The 15,207-nt window shown below is 41.3% G+C and overlaps 1 protein-coding gene across 2 annotated transcripts in view; it reads right to left on the bottom strand.

Annotated features, from left to right (window-relative positions):
- Positions 1 to 329: 329 nt before the first annotated feature.
- The window catches only part of LOC103118527 (adenylate cyclase 10), a 44,718-nt gene continuing 29,840 nt past the window's right edge, over positions 330 to 15,207 (bottom strand). Inside the window, exons 13-19 of one of the 2 annotated variants that reach the window (XM_060184582.1) lie at positions 15,026 to 15,093; positions 8,716 to 8,872; positions 5,597 to 5,801; positions 5,424 to 5,520; positions 4,809 to 4,924; positions 3,706 to 3,823; positions 330 to 737 (exon numbers count right to left, since the gene is read on the bottom strand). In XM_060184582.1, the coding sequence (XP_060040565.1) occupies positions 512 to 737; positions 3,706 to 3,823; positions 4,809 to 4,924; positions 5,424 to 5,520; positions 5,597 to 5,801; positions 8,716 to 8,872; positions 15,026 to 15,093 (987 nt within the window). In that variant the 3' untranslated portion in view covers positions 330 to 511. Of the gene's footprint in view, positions 738 to 3,705; positions 3,824 to 4,808; positions 4,925 to 5,423; positions 5,521 to 5,596; positions 5,802 to 8,715; positions 8,873 to 15,025; positions 15,202 to 15,207 lie in introns of both variants that reach the window. The other variant, XM_060184581.1, reaches the window with a different exon arrangement.

Consider the following 15,207-nt stretch of genomic DNA (forward strand, 5'->3'; position numbering starts at 1 on the left):
ATAAGAATAAAATAACAGTAATAGGGAGCTGAGCGGTAGTGCACCGAGTTAAGTGCATATAGTGCAAACCATAAGGATAAGCACAAGGATCCTGGTTCGAGCTCTCCACTCCCCACCTACAGGGAGTTGACTTCATGAGTGGTGAAGCAGGTCTGCAGATGTCTTTCTCTGCCCCTCTCTGTCTACCCCTCCTCTCTTGACTTCTTGGTCCTATCCAACAACAACAGCAGCAACAACAACAACAAAAAAAGATGGCCTCCAGGAGCAGTGGATTCATAGTGCAGGCACTGAGCCCCAGAGAGAACTGGAGGCAAAAATAAATAAATAAACAAAGACCTGAACTCTTGTTTATATTAATTAGACTATAGTCAAATTGGTATTTTGCTTAAAGTCATTGTTTCTGAGAACCTATCCATGAAATTAAGGGCATGACTCATTGGATAAACATGTAAAAATTATAGAACTAGAGAAAATCATTGGTACGTGGAGAGAAATCCATGGAAGGTGTATTTTACCCTGGAAAGAAGAGATTGCGCCTCACCTTCAACAACTCAACTCCACTGTCCTGTGCATTCTCACGCTTTTCCTCAATTTGCTTTTGAAGGTATAAGACTTGGCATTCCATGTACCTGCTAATACCTTTGTAGTACAGGGCTGTCGGTGTTCTTCTAGGCACAAGGAGTTTAGCTCTGTTGAAAAAATTGTGAAAGTTGTCCCATTCCTGAAGTCTGGCATACCTGCATAATCACAGAAGGAAAAGGAAATTCAGTATCACCTTTGGGATGAGCCAACTTACTGGAATACCTTGCTCTAAAGGTGTTATCTCCCAGCCCTGCCATCTGTCTACCTGGAGGAAATCAAAAGCAACCTTTCCCCCATATCTGTGGTTTCAATTACCCCAGAGTCAATCATAGTTTGAATTATGTACAAGAAAAAACTTTTTTTAATTTATTATTATTTTCCCTTTTGTTGCCCTTGTTGTTTTGTTGTTGTAGTTGTTGTTGATGGATAGGACAGAGAGAAATGGAGAGAGGAGGGGAAGAGAAAGATAGACACCTGCAGACCTGCTTCACCGCCTGTGAAGGGACTCCTCTGCATGTGGAGAGCAGGGGCTCAAACCGGGATCCTTACACGCAGGTCCTTGTGCTTAGCACCATGTGCGTTTAACCCGCTGTGCTACCGCCCGACTCCCAAGAAAAAACTTTTGAAAGAGCACATTCATGTTACTTTCATTACAACATATGCATTGCTTAATTTGTAGATTAAATTTGATAATGAGTATGCAGGTGTAATAAAAAGTAGTATAGAGGGGAGTCAGGTGGTAGCGCAGTGGGTTAAGTGCACGGGGCACGAAGCGCAAGGACTGGCATAAGGATCCCGGTTTGAGCCCCTGGCTCTCCAGCTGTAGGGGAGTTGCTTCGCAGGCGGTGAAGCAGGTCTGCAGGTGTCTATCTTTCTCCCCCCCTCTCTGTCTTCCCCTCTGCTCTCCATTTCTCTCTGTTCTATCAACAACGACATCAATAACAACAACAATAACTACAACAACAATAAAAAAAAAACAAGAAGGGCGACAAAAGGAAAATAAATAAAAATAGTGTATATATAGGGTTTGGTATGAGTCATAGGTTCAGGCATCCCCAGAGGGGATGTACCTAACCCTTGGAATGTACCTTCCCCTCCCCCCAGGACAAGGGGTGATAGTAGGAATGACTAGAATTATTATTATTATTATCTTTATTTATTGGATAGAGACAGCCAGAAATTGAGAGGGAAACTGGAGAGAGGGAGGGAGAGAGGCAGAGAGATACCTGCAGGACTGCTTCACCACTTGCAAAGATGTCATCCTACAGGTGGGGGCCAGGGACTCAAACCCAGGTCCTTGTGCACTGTAATGTGTGCACTCAACCAGGTGTGCCACCACCTGGCCCATCATGACTAGAATTTTTTTTTTTTTTATGGTATGAGAGGAATAGAATTCTTGGAAACACTTGGATAATTTAGCTCTTGGACTCCTTAAAAAGTGATACATGTCAAACACTTGGAGCTATATATTGGAAGACCTGAAGCATTGCTCTAATTCCAAAAAGAGATGACCAAAGCCTATACAGTAATACACCCTAGAATGACACTCATCAAGGATGGGTCACACACATGTCAGTAGTCCCTATACAGCCTAAGTGTGCAGTACAGTGAGCTACACTATGAAGGTTTATGCAGTTATCTTTATGAGTACACAAACAGCAAAATCTTCCCATGCATTTTCCAGAGTATGCCCACTGTTAAGTTACATACAAATACTAAAAATATGGGCCAGAGTCATCCCTGAAAGGTAAAGGTGAAAGATTTATATGATCTGAAGAGAAACCAGAGTATTTCCTGGGTATGCCTTGGGAAACTAGCACTTCAACATAGATCACATGAATCACAGGCTCCAGGGAGGGGCCAGGGATCATTGTTTAGAAGCTTTCCATGAGATTCCAATGCTTACCAAGTAAGGAAAGCATCAGAAATGGTCACAGCTGCTGACAGAACTCCCTGGGTCAACCATGGTAGAATGGGAAACTAGCATGACTTTTTTCTTACACTTAATGAATCATGGGGGCAAGTGAATTTGACATTGAATTTTGATTTCTCTGGATTTTAACTGGCAAGGGTTAACTTTTGGGTTTTCATTTTTTCCAAGGACTTTTGTTTTTCTTGGTGGTTTTTAGGGGCTTGCACATGTTTAAGGCTACTATTCCTAGAAGAGAACTGATACTCAAAATGTGGAACTGCTCTAGTTGTGGTGATTTATATAGAAATAAATCCATATTGTCATTTAATCTCACTACCAAAATCTCTGCATATGTAATTTGAGATGGAGGTAGAATAATAGCTGCTGGGGTAACAGTAGAAGTTAGTATTCAGTACTTTACTACCTTATTGAAGTCAAGGTCCGGGCTACTGCGCTATAAACCAAATTAAAGGAATTGAGCCTCAGGCTTTAGTGGGTTGGTGAAGTGCCAGGGAAATACTTCTTCATCTGGAAATTTCCTTCAGAATTAGGGAGATCCCTTGGTGGAAACTCTAATGTCTCTGTAGACCACGCTCACTTAATCCAGGATAAGGGGTGACTTATTTGGCTGGTGACTGGGGAGTGAGGGGGAAGGGGTATTAAGCCCATATAGCTGCCCTTCTGAACCTTGTGGGCCAGTCAGGTTCCAGTGAGCATGGGAGGAGACCCAGCTCTCCAGGGCTGCCTGCTAAGGAGGCAGATCTAATCCTGGAGTCACTAGGAATTCCTTTTGTCCACATATCCACATATTAAGCCACAGTCTCAAATAGCAGCTCTCCCAGCAAAGCCTCCCTTATGTTAGATCTTGAAGGATGGAGGGTGGGAAAATGGTACTATGTATCTGTCTCCCAAAGACCCCAATCATCCTCAGAAGCAAATACTTCTGATGCAGGTCTGTTTTAGCATATCATGACATTCACCACTTGTACATGTCACCCTGAATGCAAGGGAGACAGCATTTTGGCTTGGACTTTGGTGGAGGAAAAGGAACTTGGTGGTCCCCACAGTGTAAACCTATCTGACATTTTCCACGTGCCTCGGGTATCAGTTATAATTTTACTTTTTTTCACTTTAAAATTGTCTTTGATCAAACAATTCTCCAGGATTCAACATTTTGAAAACTGGGGTTTTTATTTATAACATATTATTACCAGAGAGCAGTACATGAATACAGTCCCAAGAGGATCCCACTTTGGAACCTAAGGATTCTGTTGTCTTCATTTTGGCATATGAATTCTAAACATTCTTCAAATGGCCTGTAAATAAAGCCTGAAAGAGAGAGGAGTGTGAAGTGTTGCTAGGGTTGAGGGGAGTCATCTTTCTGGTCTAGTGGATTCCTGGAGAAAATATTCCCATTCCTACTACATGTGGGGTAGGGATTGACTTCCTGATTCCTTTATAAATTGAGAGGGGCTTATGGATTGCAACAGAACATGACTGCTGGTGTTTGTAGAGTCCCAGCTTATATGACACAATTCCACGGTAGCAGCCATGTGGGAGCTGAGTTAGCAATAGCCCCCTCCCCTGTTTGACTCAAAGAATCATCCTGGATGTAGTTAGATATCACTTCCCCATTTGCCTTTCCTTGTTAACAAATCCCCCTTTCACTGCCATGTTTGGGGAAGAGAATGCCCAGGTTGGCTTGTCTAGTTTAATATGTATTGTGTGCTTCCTACTGCGTAGAACCTGAAGTTATAGAAAATTTATTTTCCCAATTACAGAAGCCAGACCCTCCACCTTCTGCAACCCACAATGACCCTGGGTCCATACTCCCAGAGGGACAGAGAATGGGAAAGCTATCAGGGGAGGGGATGGGATATGGAGATTGGGTGGTGGGAACTGTGTGGAGTTGTACCCCTCCTACCCTATGGTTTTGTTAATTTATCCTTTCTTAAATAAAAAATAAATTAAAAAATAAAAAAAGAAAACTTGTTTTCCAAATCACAAACTATTGCTAGAGCCTGGGCTGTTAAATGCCATCAGCAATAAACTCTGCATTTTAAAGCACTGAGTCTCCAAGCACCTTGAATAGACACTCACTACCATCCATACTTTTGCTACAGCCTCTGCCTAGAGGCTCCTCTGGGTTAAGTTCTACTTACTGGGCCCTTGTAGCTCTCACATCATGTAGATTTTTCCTTAACTTGAGTTCTCCATTCTCATACTGCTTTCCAGCTGGAAGTCTGGTGATGTCAAAGCTTGACATCTGCCACTCCCACCCCCAATTTCTTAACAAAGTCCTAGTCATGCTTACCAGAATAAAGCATGATGTCTAGGCAGATAAAATAAAAAAATGCCTTGCTGTAGATGTGTTCTTCTGCTATGGAAAAATCCCACAGCCAGCCCAGCACCTGGATCAATTGTCTGGGTCTATAGCAAAAAGAAAGAAGATGAAATATGGTAGAGAGGGAAAAAGTTCTGTCTTGTCTTAGTCTCTGTGCTGCCTGGTAACTTGGGGCCAAACACAACCCTGAAATTTACTTTAAATTGCACCCTTAAACCTGTCTGGTCCTTGGATCCAACTGTTCTCTCATAACTTCTCTCTTGGGGTAACCAGATGACCTGGGCCTTGGGTCCAGTTTTGGTGTTCTCTGGACACTTGCCTCTTCTGCAGATTGTTTTTCCTACCATCTGGCACTGGTACAACCTAGTAACTACAGTGAGACTGGGTGTCAGAATCTCCTCCAGCCACCAGCCAGAGGAACCAGAGTAGAGAAGATACATGTGACAGTATGGTACCCAGTGATGATGACCACTAGTTACTTCAATTTCCTTTAAATCCTACACCCTTCCCCACCTTACCGTCAGAACACTCAGATAATAAAATTTCCTCCCCCTCACATTTTGGAAGATTCTTTAAGAAAAATACCTGTCTTTCAGGAAGAGGGTTTGACTGAGCCAGCAGAGGGCTTGACGGTGTTTGTGAGGATTCCTGAGCAGAGACCATATCTTGTGGGCTCGAGAGCCTGGGAAGAGTACAATTCCAGTGGATGCCTGGGTGTCACGTGTCTGAAAGTCTCTTCTAGCCCAGCCAGCCCTTACCTAAGTCAAAGGCCAAGTCCAAGTGGCCCATGAAGAACTTGTTGTAGCTCAGCCTGTCAGCCACATATGCCACAATCTCAATACCCTCGCCTTTCAGAGGGAGGTTGTAGACCTGCTCCATGGCCATGATTTCATACTTGAACCACAGGCTGGCATGGCCTGTCAACTGGTGGTACAGCGAGTATTCCAGGTATGCCTGAATGATCTGAAATGGCAGAGTAGGGAGAAGGACCTCGAGGAGATGGACCCCAAAGCAGAAAACCCAGGACACTGACCCATGTCTACCACTGATTTAATTGCAGAACTGAATTTCTGACACCTATTTACTGGGTTACCCATGACAAACTTGAAGACTCCTCTTGCTCAGAGTCCTAGAGTTTGAAATTTTTGCTTACATATGATTGCATAGCAAAAATACTTGGGAGGATTTTCACTCAGAGCAATTACCTGTTTGTTGGGTCTGGAGAGGAAATTTGATGGAGAAGAACAACTTTGTGTATTACTGGGGTATTTTAATTCACTATTATAAAGTGCTAATTTCATCATTATTTTATCATTTAAATCAAAAGATGCTTGTTTTTTAAATGTCTGGATTAGTTATAAAATTAATTGGGACACTTAAAAGGAGTTGTTTACTCTTTAAATAACCATTTTTTTTAATGAAGCCCTAAAATTTGTATGACTCACTGTATTCTGATATATGTTTCATTGTGGTGATCTAGAACTGAAAACCAATTATCTCCAAGGGGCCTGTAAAACTAGTAAAAGACCTTGAAATGGGCTCATTAAAAATGATGAGCATGTTGATGATTTTTTTCTAACCCATTCATACACAGATTTCTTCTTGGAACTAACTGAAACATCTCACTTTTTTTTTTTTTTTTCCTTACCAGAGCATTTATCAGCTCGGGCTTATGGTGGTGCAGGGGATTGGACCTGGGACTTCACAGCCTCAAGCATGAGAGTCTCTTTGCATAAACATTATGCTACCTACCCCCACACCACACTAATTCTTTCATTAGCTAACTAGTTCAATCAAATCTTTGATGCAGGTTGTCCATGTTTGTATGAGTCATTTACTTTATCTTCTAAAAAAAAAAAAAAGAGTGGAACTTTTGAGAGGTATGCTTTACAATGGCATAAAGACTGAGAATTTAGCTGTCTTCCATAAAGTCATACATAAAAGTATTGGCAAAACTTATTACCTGTCACTGTTCCTGTAACCAAACAGGTCAGATTCTATTTTTGTTTTTATTGTAATTACCACACACTAGTTGTGGCCTTCACTTAGAACTTCCCTGCTATTTCTTCCATAGTAATTCTCATTCTCTTTCTTTCTCTCCATTTTCCTCTCTCTCTCTGCCTCCAGTCGCTGAGGCTCGGTGCCAGCACTACAGATTCGCCATTTCTGGTGGTCTTTTTTTTTTTTTTTCTCTATAGGACAGAGAGAAATTGAAAAGAAAGGGTAGAGAGAGAGAGAGAAAGACAGACACCTGCAGATCTGCTTCACCGATTGAAAGCAACTCTCTGCAGGTGGGGAGAGGGAGGGCTCAAACTGGGATCTTTGCACTGGTCCCTGCACTTTGTACTATGTGCGCTTAACCCAGTGCATCACCACTGGACCCCATAATTCTGTCTATGGCCTTCACTTCAGCTTTCCCACATTATTTCTTTTTATTTTATTAATCACTTAATGAGAAGAAATACAGAGAGAAAGACACCAGAGCACTGCTCAGCTTTCACACATGGTGGTGATGGGGATTAAGCCTGGGCTCTCAGAGACTCAAATATGAAAGTCATTTTGCATAATCATAATGCTGTCTCCCAACCCTTCCATGTTATTTCTACTTATTTTTAGCTACTAGGAAAGAAATGCTTTCACTAACTGTGTATGTGTGTCTGATAAACCAGGACCAGTTGCAGATGGAAAGCAGAGAGCAGAGAAGAAATGTCCTTGGAGGAGGTCTCTGATGCCCAGTATGAAGACCTCTAGATGCAAGTCTTACACAGTAATATTATCTTAGATTTTTAAAAAATATTTTACATATTTATTTTGATGAGAGAGACAAAGATACACACACACCTACCCCTACCTCAAAACCCTACTCAGATCTGGTTTATGGTGATACTGGGAATTGAACCTGGAACCTCAGACCCTCTGGCATGAAAGTCCTTTGCATAATCATTATGCTGTCTCCTCAGCCCTCTTTGAATTAGTTTTTTTTTTTTTTGACAACTTTGCAGGCTGGACTGAATAAACAGATGTCTGGTACATGAGAGAAGACCTGGCACCTGATATCTTAGCATTTTACAGCATACTGCCCCCTTTTATAAACTTCCCTGCCTTTTCAATTCCTATAAAACCTAAAACCCTACCCTGAAATCACATGTTTTTTTTTTTTAAAATCACTTCATTGAGGGGATGGAAAGGGGTTAATGGTTTATAATAGTTGTTGACTCACAGGTACAATTTTTCATCTCTCTGTGATGTCTCTGTGATATCTGCAAAGTACTCTTGAGAGATTAAGGTGAAAAGGGAAAATGCTAAAGAATAACTCTTTTTTAGAAAATAAAATTACTCATATAAATATAGATGTCTGCAGATGTATGATGTCTGCAACTTCCCACCACCACACACCAGGACCCCCCGAACAGGATTTTAAAAAAGGGGGTCTTTCAGTTTCTCAAATAACTAGCATCTGTGTTAGTCAACCTGTTTTCCTCTCACCAATACTTGTCTCTTGAATATTGACTTCCAAGCACTAAGCAACAAACCTTTGCATTCAGTAGCATTCACACACACACACAAAATGGGGGGACACATGGGGGTTTATCTCAATGAGAATGAGAATGTTGCTTGCATTCCTATGTTAGACATTTCTTACTTTTATGTTTTAATTATTTTAAAGATAACTTGGTTTCATATGTGATAACATCAAGAGCTACAGCCCATTTTTAAAGGATGGTTTTTGAGGTCTTCAATAATATGAAGTAGTTCTGGGACCAAAATGTTAGAGAACTGTTAGTCTGGGCAAAACAATTTATCTAGGAAGGTTTGTATTTCAAGAACTGAAATCCAGGTAGAATTCAGAAACTGGAAAGCCTCTACAAAGTCCTACCTGGAAACTGTCTTGTGTCTCCAGAGCAGTGTTCACCTGCATGAGTGCAGCAAGCTGGCCATAGTACTTATAGTGAAAAAAGTAGTTTAGGTTGTAGATCTGCCAGAGCAGGGAGAAACAGGTTGTTTGTAGATGGAGTTGTGCCAGCCTCTTTTTTCTGTAAAAGGATAGACATGTGGGCACAGAGAAGGGATAGTTATCTAGGGACACAGGTTCTTAAAACCCACTTGGGTCTGGGGCCTGCCACCTTACTGATCCACACATTCACTTTTATGGAACTCATTTTCTCCAGTGAAAAACAGAAACTTTACAGGGCAAGTCCTCACTGCATATTAGGACAGACGTGTTGGAGGAAAGTGAGTGAAAATGGCTGTAATGTAGTTGTGACATTACAAAAGCAGCAATTATGACTTGTGATTATAATCGTTACCACTGTAATTTTAATTGTACACTGGCAATACCAGAACCTGCAACACCTACTTTGTGATGATAATTTACAGTAAATCCCTTGCCCTTCAACACTGCTAGTTAAATGGAGTTACACTAAAAAAAAAAAAAAAAAAAAAAGCAGAGACTTCCAGAGGTGGAGCTACGAAGCAGTGGCTGTGTTTCTCTCCTCTCCTCTCCCAGGTCAACTAGTAATACCAAAGGAAACCACCTGGGACTGCAACAAGGCAGGACTAGAACGACTTCAGGAACCCACCAAACCACCTGTGAGTGCAAACACGTGTGGCTCGTGGACAGGGAGGAGCCTAAGGAGAGATTGAGCAGCTGGTAACAGTCCGGCAGTTTACCAGTTGAGGCACCACCTCCAGTCTGTTTTACCAACAAAAAGACTGCTGAAGGGAGAGGAGAGGACTCCCCTAAGATTCACCAACTGTGAGTCTCCATTGCTACTACCCTCAGAGGCTGGAGCAGCAGGGGGGAGGCCCTGTGCTGACATCTGGGAACAGAGAACTGACCAGGAAACTCAGGAGAAGAGCTTCACCTCAGTGGCCTAGCAGTGGTCCTGTATAGCCTTTCCATATTGTCCTCCTGATTAGAACATGGTGAATAATTGCCTCAGAAATTACAGACTATAAACAGGACTTGTTTAGAAACTCACAGGGTCTAGCAGTGCTGCCCAGCTTGGCAGAGAAATTGAATTGAGCCTGAAGCTTTGGATCCTTGGGGTGTGATAGTCTTTTTGCATAACCACTGTGCTATCTCTCCCCCCACCCTGCTTTATCTCTTGGTCAGGAGAGAGTGATTAAGCTAAGAAGCCTACTTATAGTTGACAAGCCCTCAGGCTCCCATAGCCTACAGGGAAGAACAAAAGAGGCTTTTAACAGCCTCTGTGCTCCAACTCTGGGATTGAAATAATATTGAAACAACTGTCAGTTTCCACAACTGTGAACTCTTTAAGTACCTTACTTAGACACAAGTAAATACCACCAAGCTAGAGAACCTGGAAGAAATGGACGATTTCCTAGATACCTACCAACTTCCAAAATTAAGTAAAGAGGAATTAGATAACATGAACAGGCCCATAACAGCTAATGAAATTGAAAAAGTTATCAAAAACCTTCCCAAGAATAAAAGTCCTGGACCAGATGGTTTTACAAATGAATTCTACAAAACCTTTAAGGAAGAGTTAATACCTTTACTTTTAAAAGCCTTCCAGAAGATTGAAGACACAGGGATACTCCCCCTTCCAGCTACTATGAAGCCAACATCACTCTGATACCAAAAGCAGACAGGGACACAACCAAAAAAGAAAACTATAGAATACAGGTCCATGAAGGATGATAAATGACATAGTGGGGGTTGTATTGTTAAATGGGAAACTGGGGAATGTTATGCATGTACAAACTATTGTATTTACTGTTGAATGTAAAACATTAATTCCCCAATAAAGAAATAAATTAAAAAAAAGAAAACTATAAACCATTATCTCTGATGAACACAGATGCTAAAATACTGAACAAAATTCTAGCCAACTGGATACAGCAGTATATTCAAAAGATTGTTCATCATGGCCAAGTGGGGTTTATCCCAGGCATGCAAGGTTGGTTTAATATATGTAAAGCAATCAACGTGATCCACCACATCAATGAAAGCAAGACCAAAACCACATGGTCATATCAATAGATGCAGAGAAAGCCTTTGACAAAATACAACATCCCTTTATGACTACAAAAAATGGGAATAGATGGAAAATTCCTCAAGATAGTGGAGTCTATATATAGCAAACCTAAAGCCAATATTATACTCAGTGGTGAAAAACTGGAAGCATTTCCCCTCAGATCAGGTACTAGACAGGGCTGCCCACTATCACCATTACTATTCAACATGGTGTTGGAAGTTCTTGCCATAGCAATCAGTCAGGAGCAGTTATTAAAGGGATACAGATTGGAAGAGAAGAAGTCAAACTCTGCCTATTTGCAGATGACATGATAGTATACATAGAGAAACCTAAAGAATCCAGCAAGAAGCTTTTGGAAATCATCAGGCAATACAGTAAGGTGTCAAGCTACAAAATTAACATTCAAAAGTCAGTGGCATTCATCTATGCAAACACTAAGTTAGAAGAAGATGAAATCCAGAAATCAATTTCTTTTACTATAGCAACAAAAACACGAAAATATCTAGGAATAAACCTAACCAAAGAAGTGAAAGGGGAGTCGGGTGGTAACATAGCAGGTTAAGCGCACGTGGCACAAAGTGCAAGGACAGGCCCCTGGCTCCCCACCTGCAGGGGGAGTCACTTAACAAGCAGTGAAGCAGGTCTGCAAGTGTCTCTCCCCCTCTCTATCTTCCCCTCCTCTCTCCATTTCTCTCTGTCCTATCTAACAACGACATCAATAACAACAATGATAATAACTACAACAACAATAAAAACAAGGGAAAATAAAGGGAAAATAAATAAAATTTTTAAAAAGTGAAAGACTTGTATACTGAAAATTATGAGTCACTACACAAGGAAATTGAAAAAGACACAAAAAAAGTGGAAAGAAATTCCATGTTCATGGGTTGTAGAATTAACATCATTAAAATGAATATACTACCCAGAGCAATCTATAAATGTAATGCTATCCCCATCAAGATCCCAACCACATTTTTTAGGAGAGTAGAAAAAAAAATGCTACAAATGTTTATCTGGGACCAGAAAAAGACTTAGAATTGCCAAAAGAAAGAACAGAACTGGAGGCATCACACTCCCAGATATCAAATTGTATTATTATAGGGCCATTGTCATCAAAACTGCTTGGTACTGGAACATGAATAGACACACTGACCAGTGGAATAGAATTGAGAGCCCAGAAGTAAGGCCCCATACCTATGGACATCTAATCTTTGACAAAGGGGCCCAGACTATTAAATGGGGAAAGCAGAGTCTCTTCAACAAATGGTGTTGGAAACAATGGGTTGAAACATGCAGAAGAATGAAACTGAACCACTATATTTCACCAAACACAAAAGGAAATTCCAAGTGGATCAAGGACTTGGATGTTAGACCACAAACTATCAGATACTTAGAGGGAAATGTTGGCAGAACTCTTTCCCGCATAAATTTTAAAGATATCTTCAATGAAATGAATCCAATTACAAAGAAGACTAAGGCAAGCATAAACCTATGGGACTACATCAAATTAAAAAGCTTCTGCACAGCAAAAGAAACCAATACCCAAAGAGAGAGACCCCTCACAGAACGAGAGAAGGTCTTTACATGCCATATGTCAGACAAGAGTTTAATAACCAAAATATATAAAGAGCTTGCCAAACTCAACAACAAGACAACAAATAACCCCATCCAAAAGTGGGGAGAGGACATGGACTGAATATTCACCACAGAAGAGATCCAAAAGGCTGAGAAACACATGAAAAAATGCTCCAAGTCTTTGATGTCAGAGAAATGCAAATAAAGACAACATGAGATACCACTTCACTCCTATGAGAATGTCATACATCATAAAAGGTAGCAAGCAACAAATGCTGGAGAGGTTGTGGTGTCAAAGGAACCCTCCTGCACTGCAGGTGGGAATGTCAATTGGTCCAACCTCTGTGGAGAGCCATCTGGAGAATTCCCAGAAGGCTAGAAATGGACCTACCCTATGATCCTGCAATTCCTCTCCTGGAGATATATCCTAAGGAACCCAACACACCCATCCAAAAAGATTTGTGTATACCTATGTTCTTAGCAGCACAATTTGTAATAGCCCAAACCTGGAAGCAACCCAGGTGTCCAACAACAGATGAGTGGCTGAGCAAGTTGTGGTATATATACACAATGGAATACTACTCAGCTATTAAAAATGGTGACTTCACCATTTTCAGCCCATCTTAGATGGAACTTGAAGAAATCATGTTAAGTGAAATAATTCAGAAACAGAAGAATGAATATGGGATGATCTCACTCTCAGACAGAAGTTGAAAAACAAGATCAGATGAGAAATCACAAGTAGAACCTGAACTGGAGTTGGTGTATTATGCCAAAGTAAAAGACTCTGGGATGGGGGTGGGGGAAGTACAGGTCCAAAAAGGATGACAGAGGACCTAGCGGGGGTTGTATTGTTTTGTGGAAAACTGAGAAATGTTATGTATGTATAAATTATTGTATTTACTAATGTAAAACATTAATCCCCCAATAAAGAAATTTTAAAAAGCTTTTATTTCATTTTCCACATTTTATTTTGATGGGTCTGTGATACAGAAGAATGATTTTCCCCACTATAGTGAAGCAGAGACTAATGAGCAACTCAAAAGTCTCACAGCTACTACGCCACTCCATTTCATCTACAGCCAGCCCCTTTGTTTCCTTTCTATTAATACACTACCAGAAGAAGCTCCCAGATGAAACTGAGCCTATTTAAAAATCACATTTTGGTATGATCTGAATGTACTCTTCCGAATTCATATGTTGAATTGTGGGGCCTTTTGGAAGGTGATTAGGTCATAAGGATGGAGCCCTCTTGTTTGAGATTAGTGTCCTTATAAAAGAGACTCCAGAGCTCCCCTTCCACTTTGTGAGGGTACAATCAGTAGTCTGGCTCTCTCATTCACCCTTACTGGTGCCCTGACATCAGAGTCTGGCTTCCAGGGATGTGAGCAATAAATTGCTGTTGAGAAGCCACCCTGTGTGTGGTGTTCTGTTATAGGAATCAGTATGGGACTGTTAGAGTGGAGGAACAAGAAAGTAATAGCAGAATCTAAAATGGATGAAGTTATACTGCATAGGAATTCTGTCTAGAAGAACTCCAGATGGCACCAAACTGAAGAAAACTGTAACAATGTGGAAAAACTAGAAATCTACAACTCCTTTTTCATGTCAAGCCAATTGGGACTCTCACTACCCAATATGCCCATCTAAATGGGCTAGACTAATCACAGATGACCAAATATCCAAGGAGGCTTGGCCTACAGCAGTTCATAGGTAAAAAGAACTAAGAAAGATGCACAGAGGCCCAGAAGACCCCCAGACAGTGGTCACTTGTCTGGGTATATACTTTTTTTTTTTAACCTTTCTGTTTCATCATTGTATTCCAACCACAGAGGTCTCCTTTCATTTCTTTGAGTTCACAACTATTTATTTATATATTTTCCCTTTAGTTGCCCTTGTTGCTTTTTTTTTTTTAATTGGTGTTGTAGTTATTATTGTAGTTGTTGTTGATGCTTTCGTTGTTGTTGGCTAGGACAGAGAGAAACTGAGAGAGGAGGGCAAGATAGAGAGGGGGAGAGAAAGATAAGGCACCTGTAGACTTGCTTCACTGACTGTGAAGCAACTCCCTTGCAGGTGGGGAGCTGGGGGCTCAAACCAGGATCTTTGTGCCAGACCTTGCACTTCATGCCACATTTGCTTAACCTGCTACACTACCGCCCTGCCCCCTCTGTGTATATACTTCTGCCTTTTACTCTGTACCTGTCTTTTTCTGATTTGTTGATGGTTCCCATACCCTGAAATTCATGTCCACTGTGTGGACCAGCACCCAACTGGCTCAGAGGGGACCCTAGGACTCCCAGAAATAGAACAGCAGAATGAAATGTTTCAGAGGTTGGGACCCTCTGGTGTTGGGGGTAACCATGGGAAAAGGATGGTTACCTTCAGAGAAAGTTTGGGGTCTTAGTCTTAGTCTCTATGAGTTGAAGAAATAAACTGCTTGTGAAATGTTTGGAGGTAATCCATCTAGACACTAGCTTGCCAGCCACCAGACTCTCCAACATCCTTAGAGGCTTGAACTTGGGGCCAACTCTAGATTGAGTGAGGGCCTCTCCTGGGAGAGGAAAAGTGAAAGAGTGAAGGAAACCCAATTCTCACTAGTCCCTTCCTTACCCAGGAGGTGTGGTCTCATGGACCTGCTGGTTCACATAATAAGCATGTCTAGTCTTCTCAATGTGAATCTGGAGAAACAGGGAGGCGAGGTTATAAGGGAAGACACGATTGAGCAGCTTCAGGGCCTTCCTCAGCATTTTCCTGGCCAGCACCATCTGGCCCATATTAAAACAGATCTGCAG

This window comes from Erinaceus europaeus, unplaced genomic scaffold (genome assembly GCF_950295315.1).
Source record: "Erinaceus europaeus unplaced genomic scaffold, mEriEur2.1 scaffold_815, whole genome shotgun sequence".
Taxonomy (NCBI): Eukaryota; Metazoa; Chordata; class Mammalia; order Eulipotyphla; family Erinaceidae; genus Erinaceus; species Erinaceus europaeus.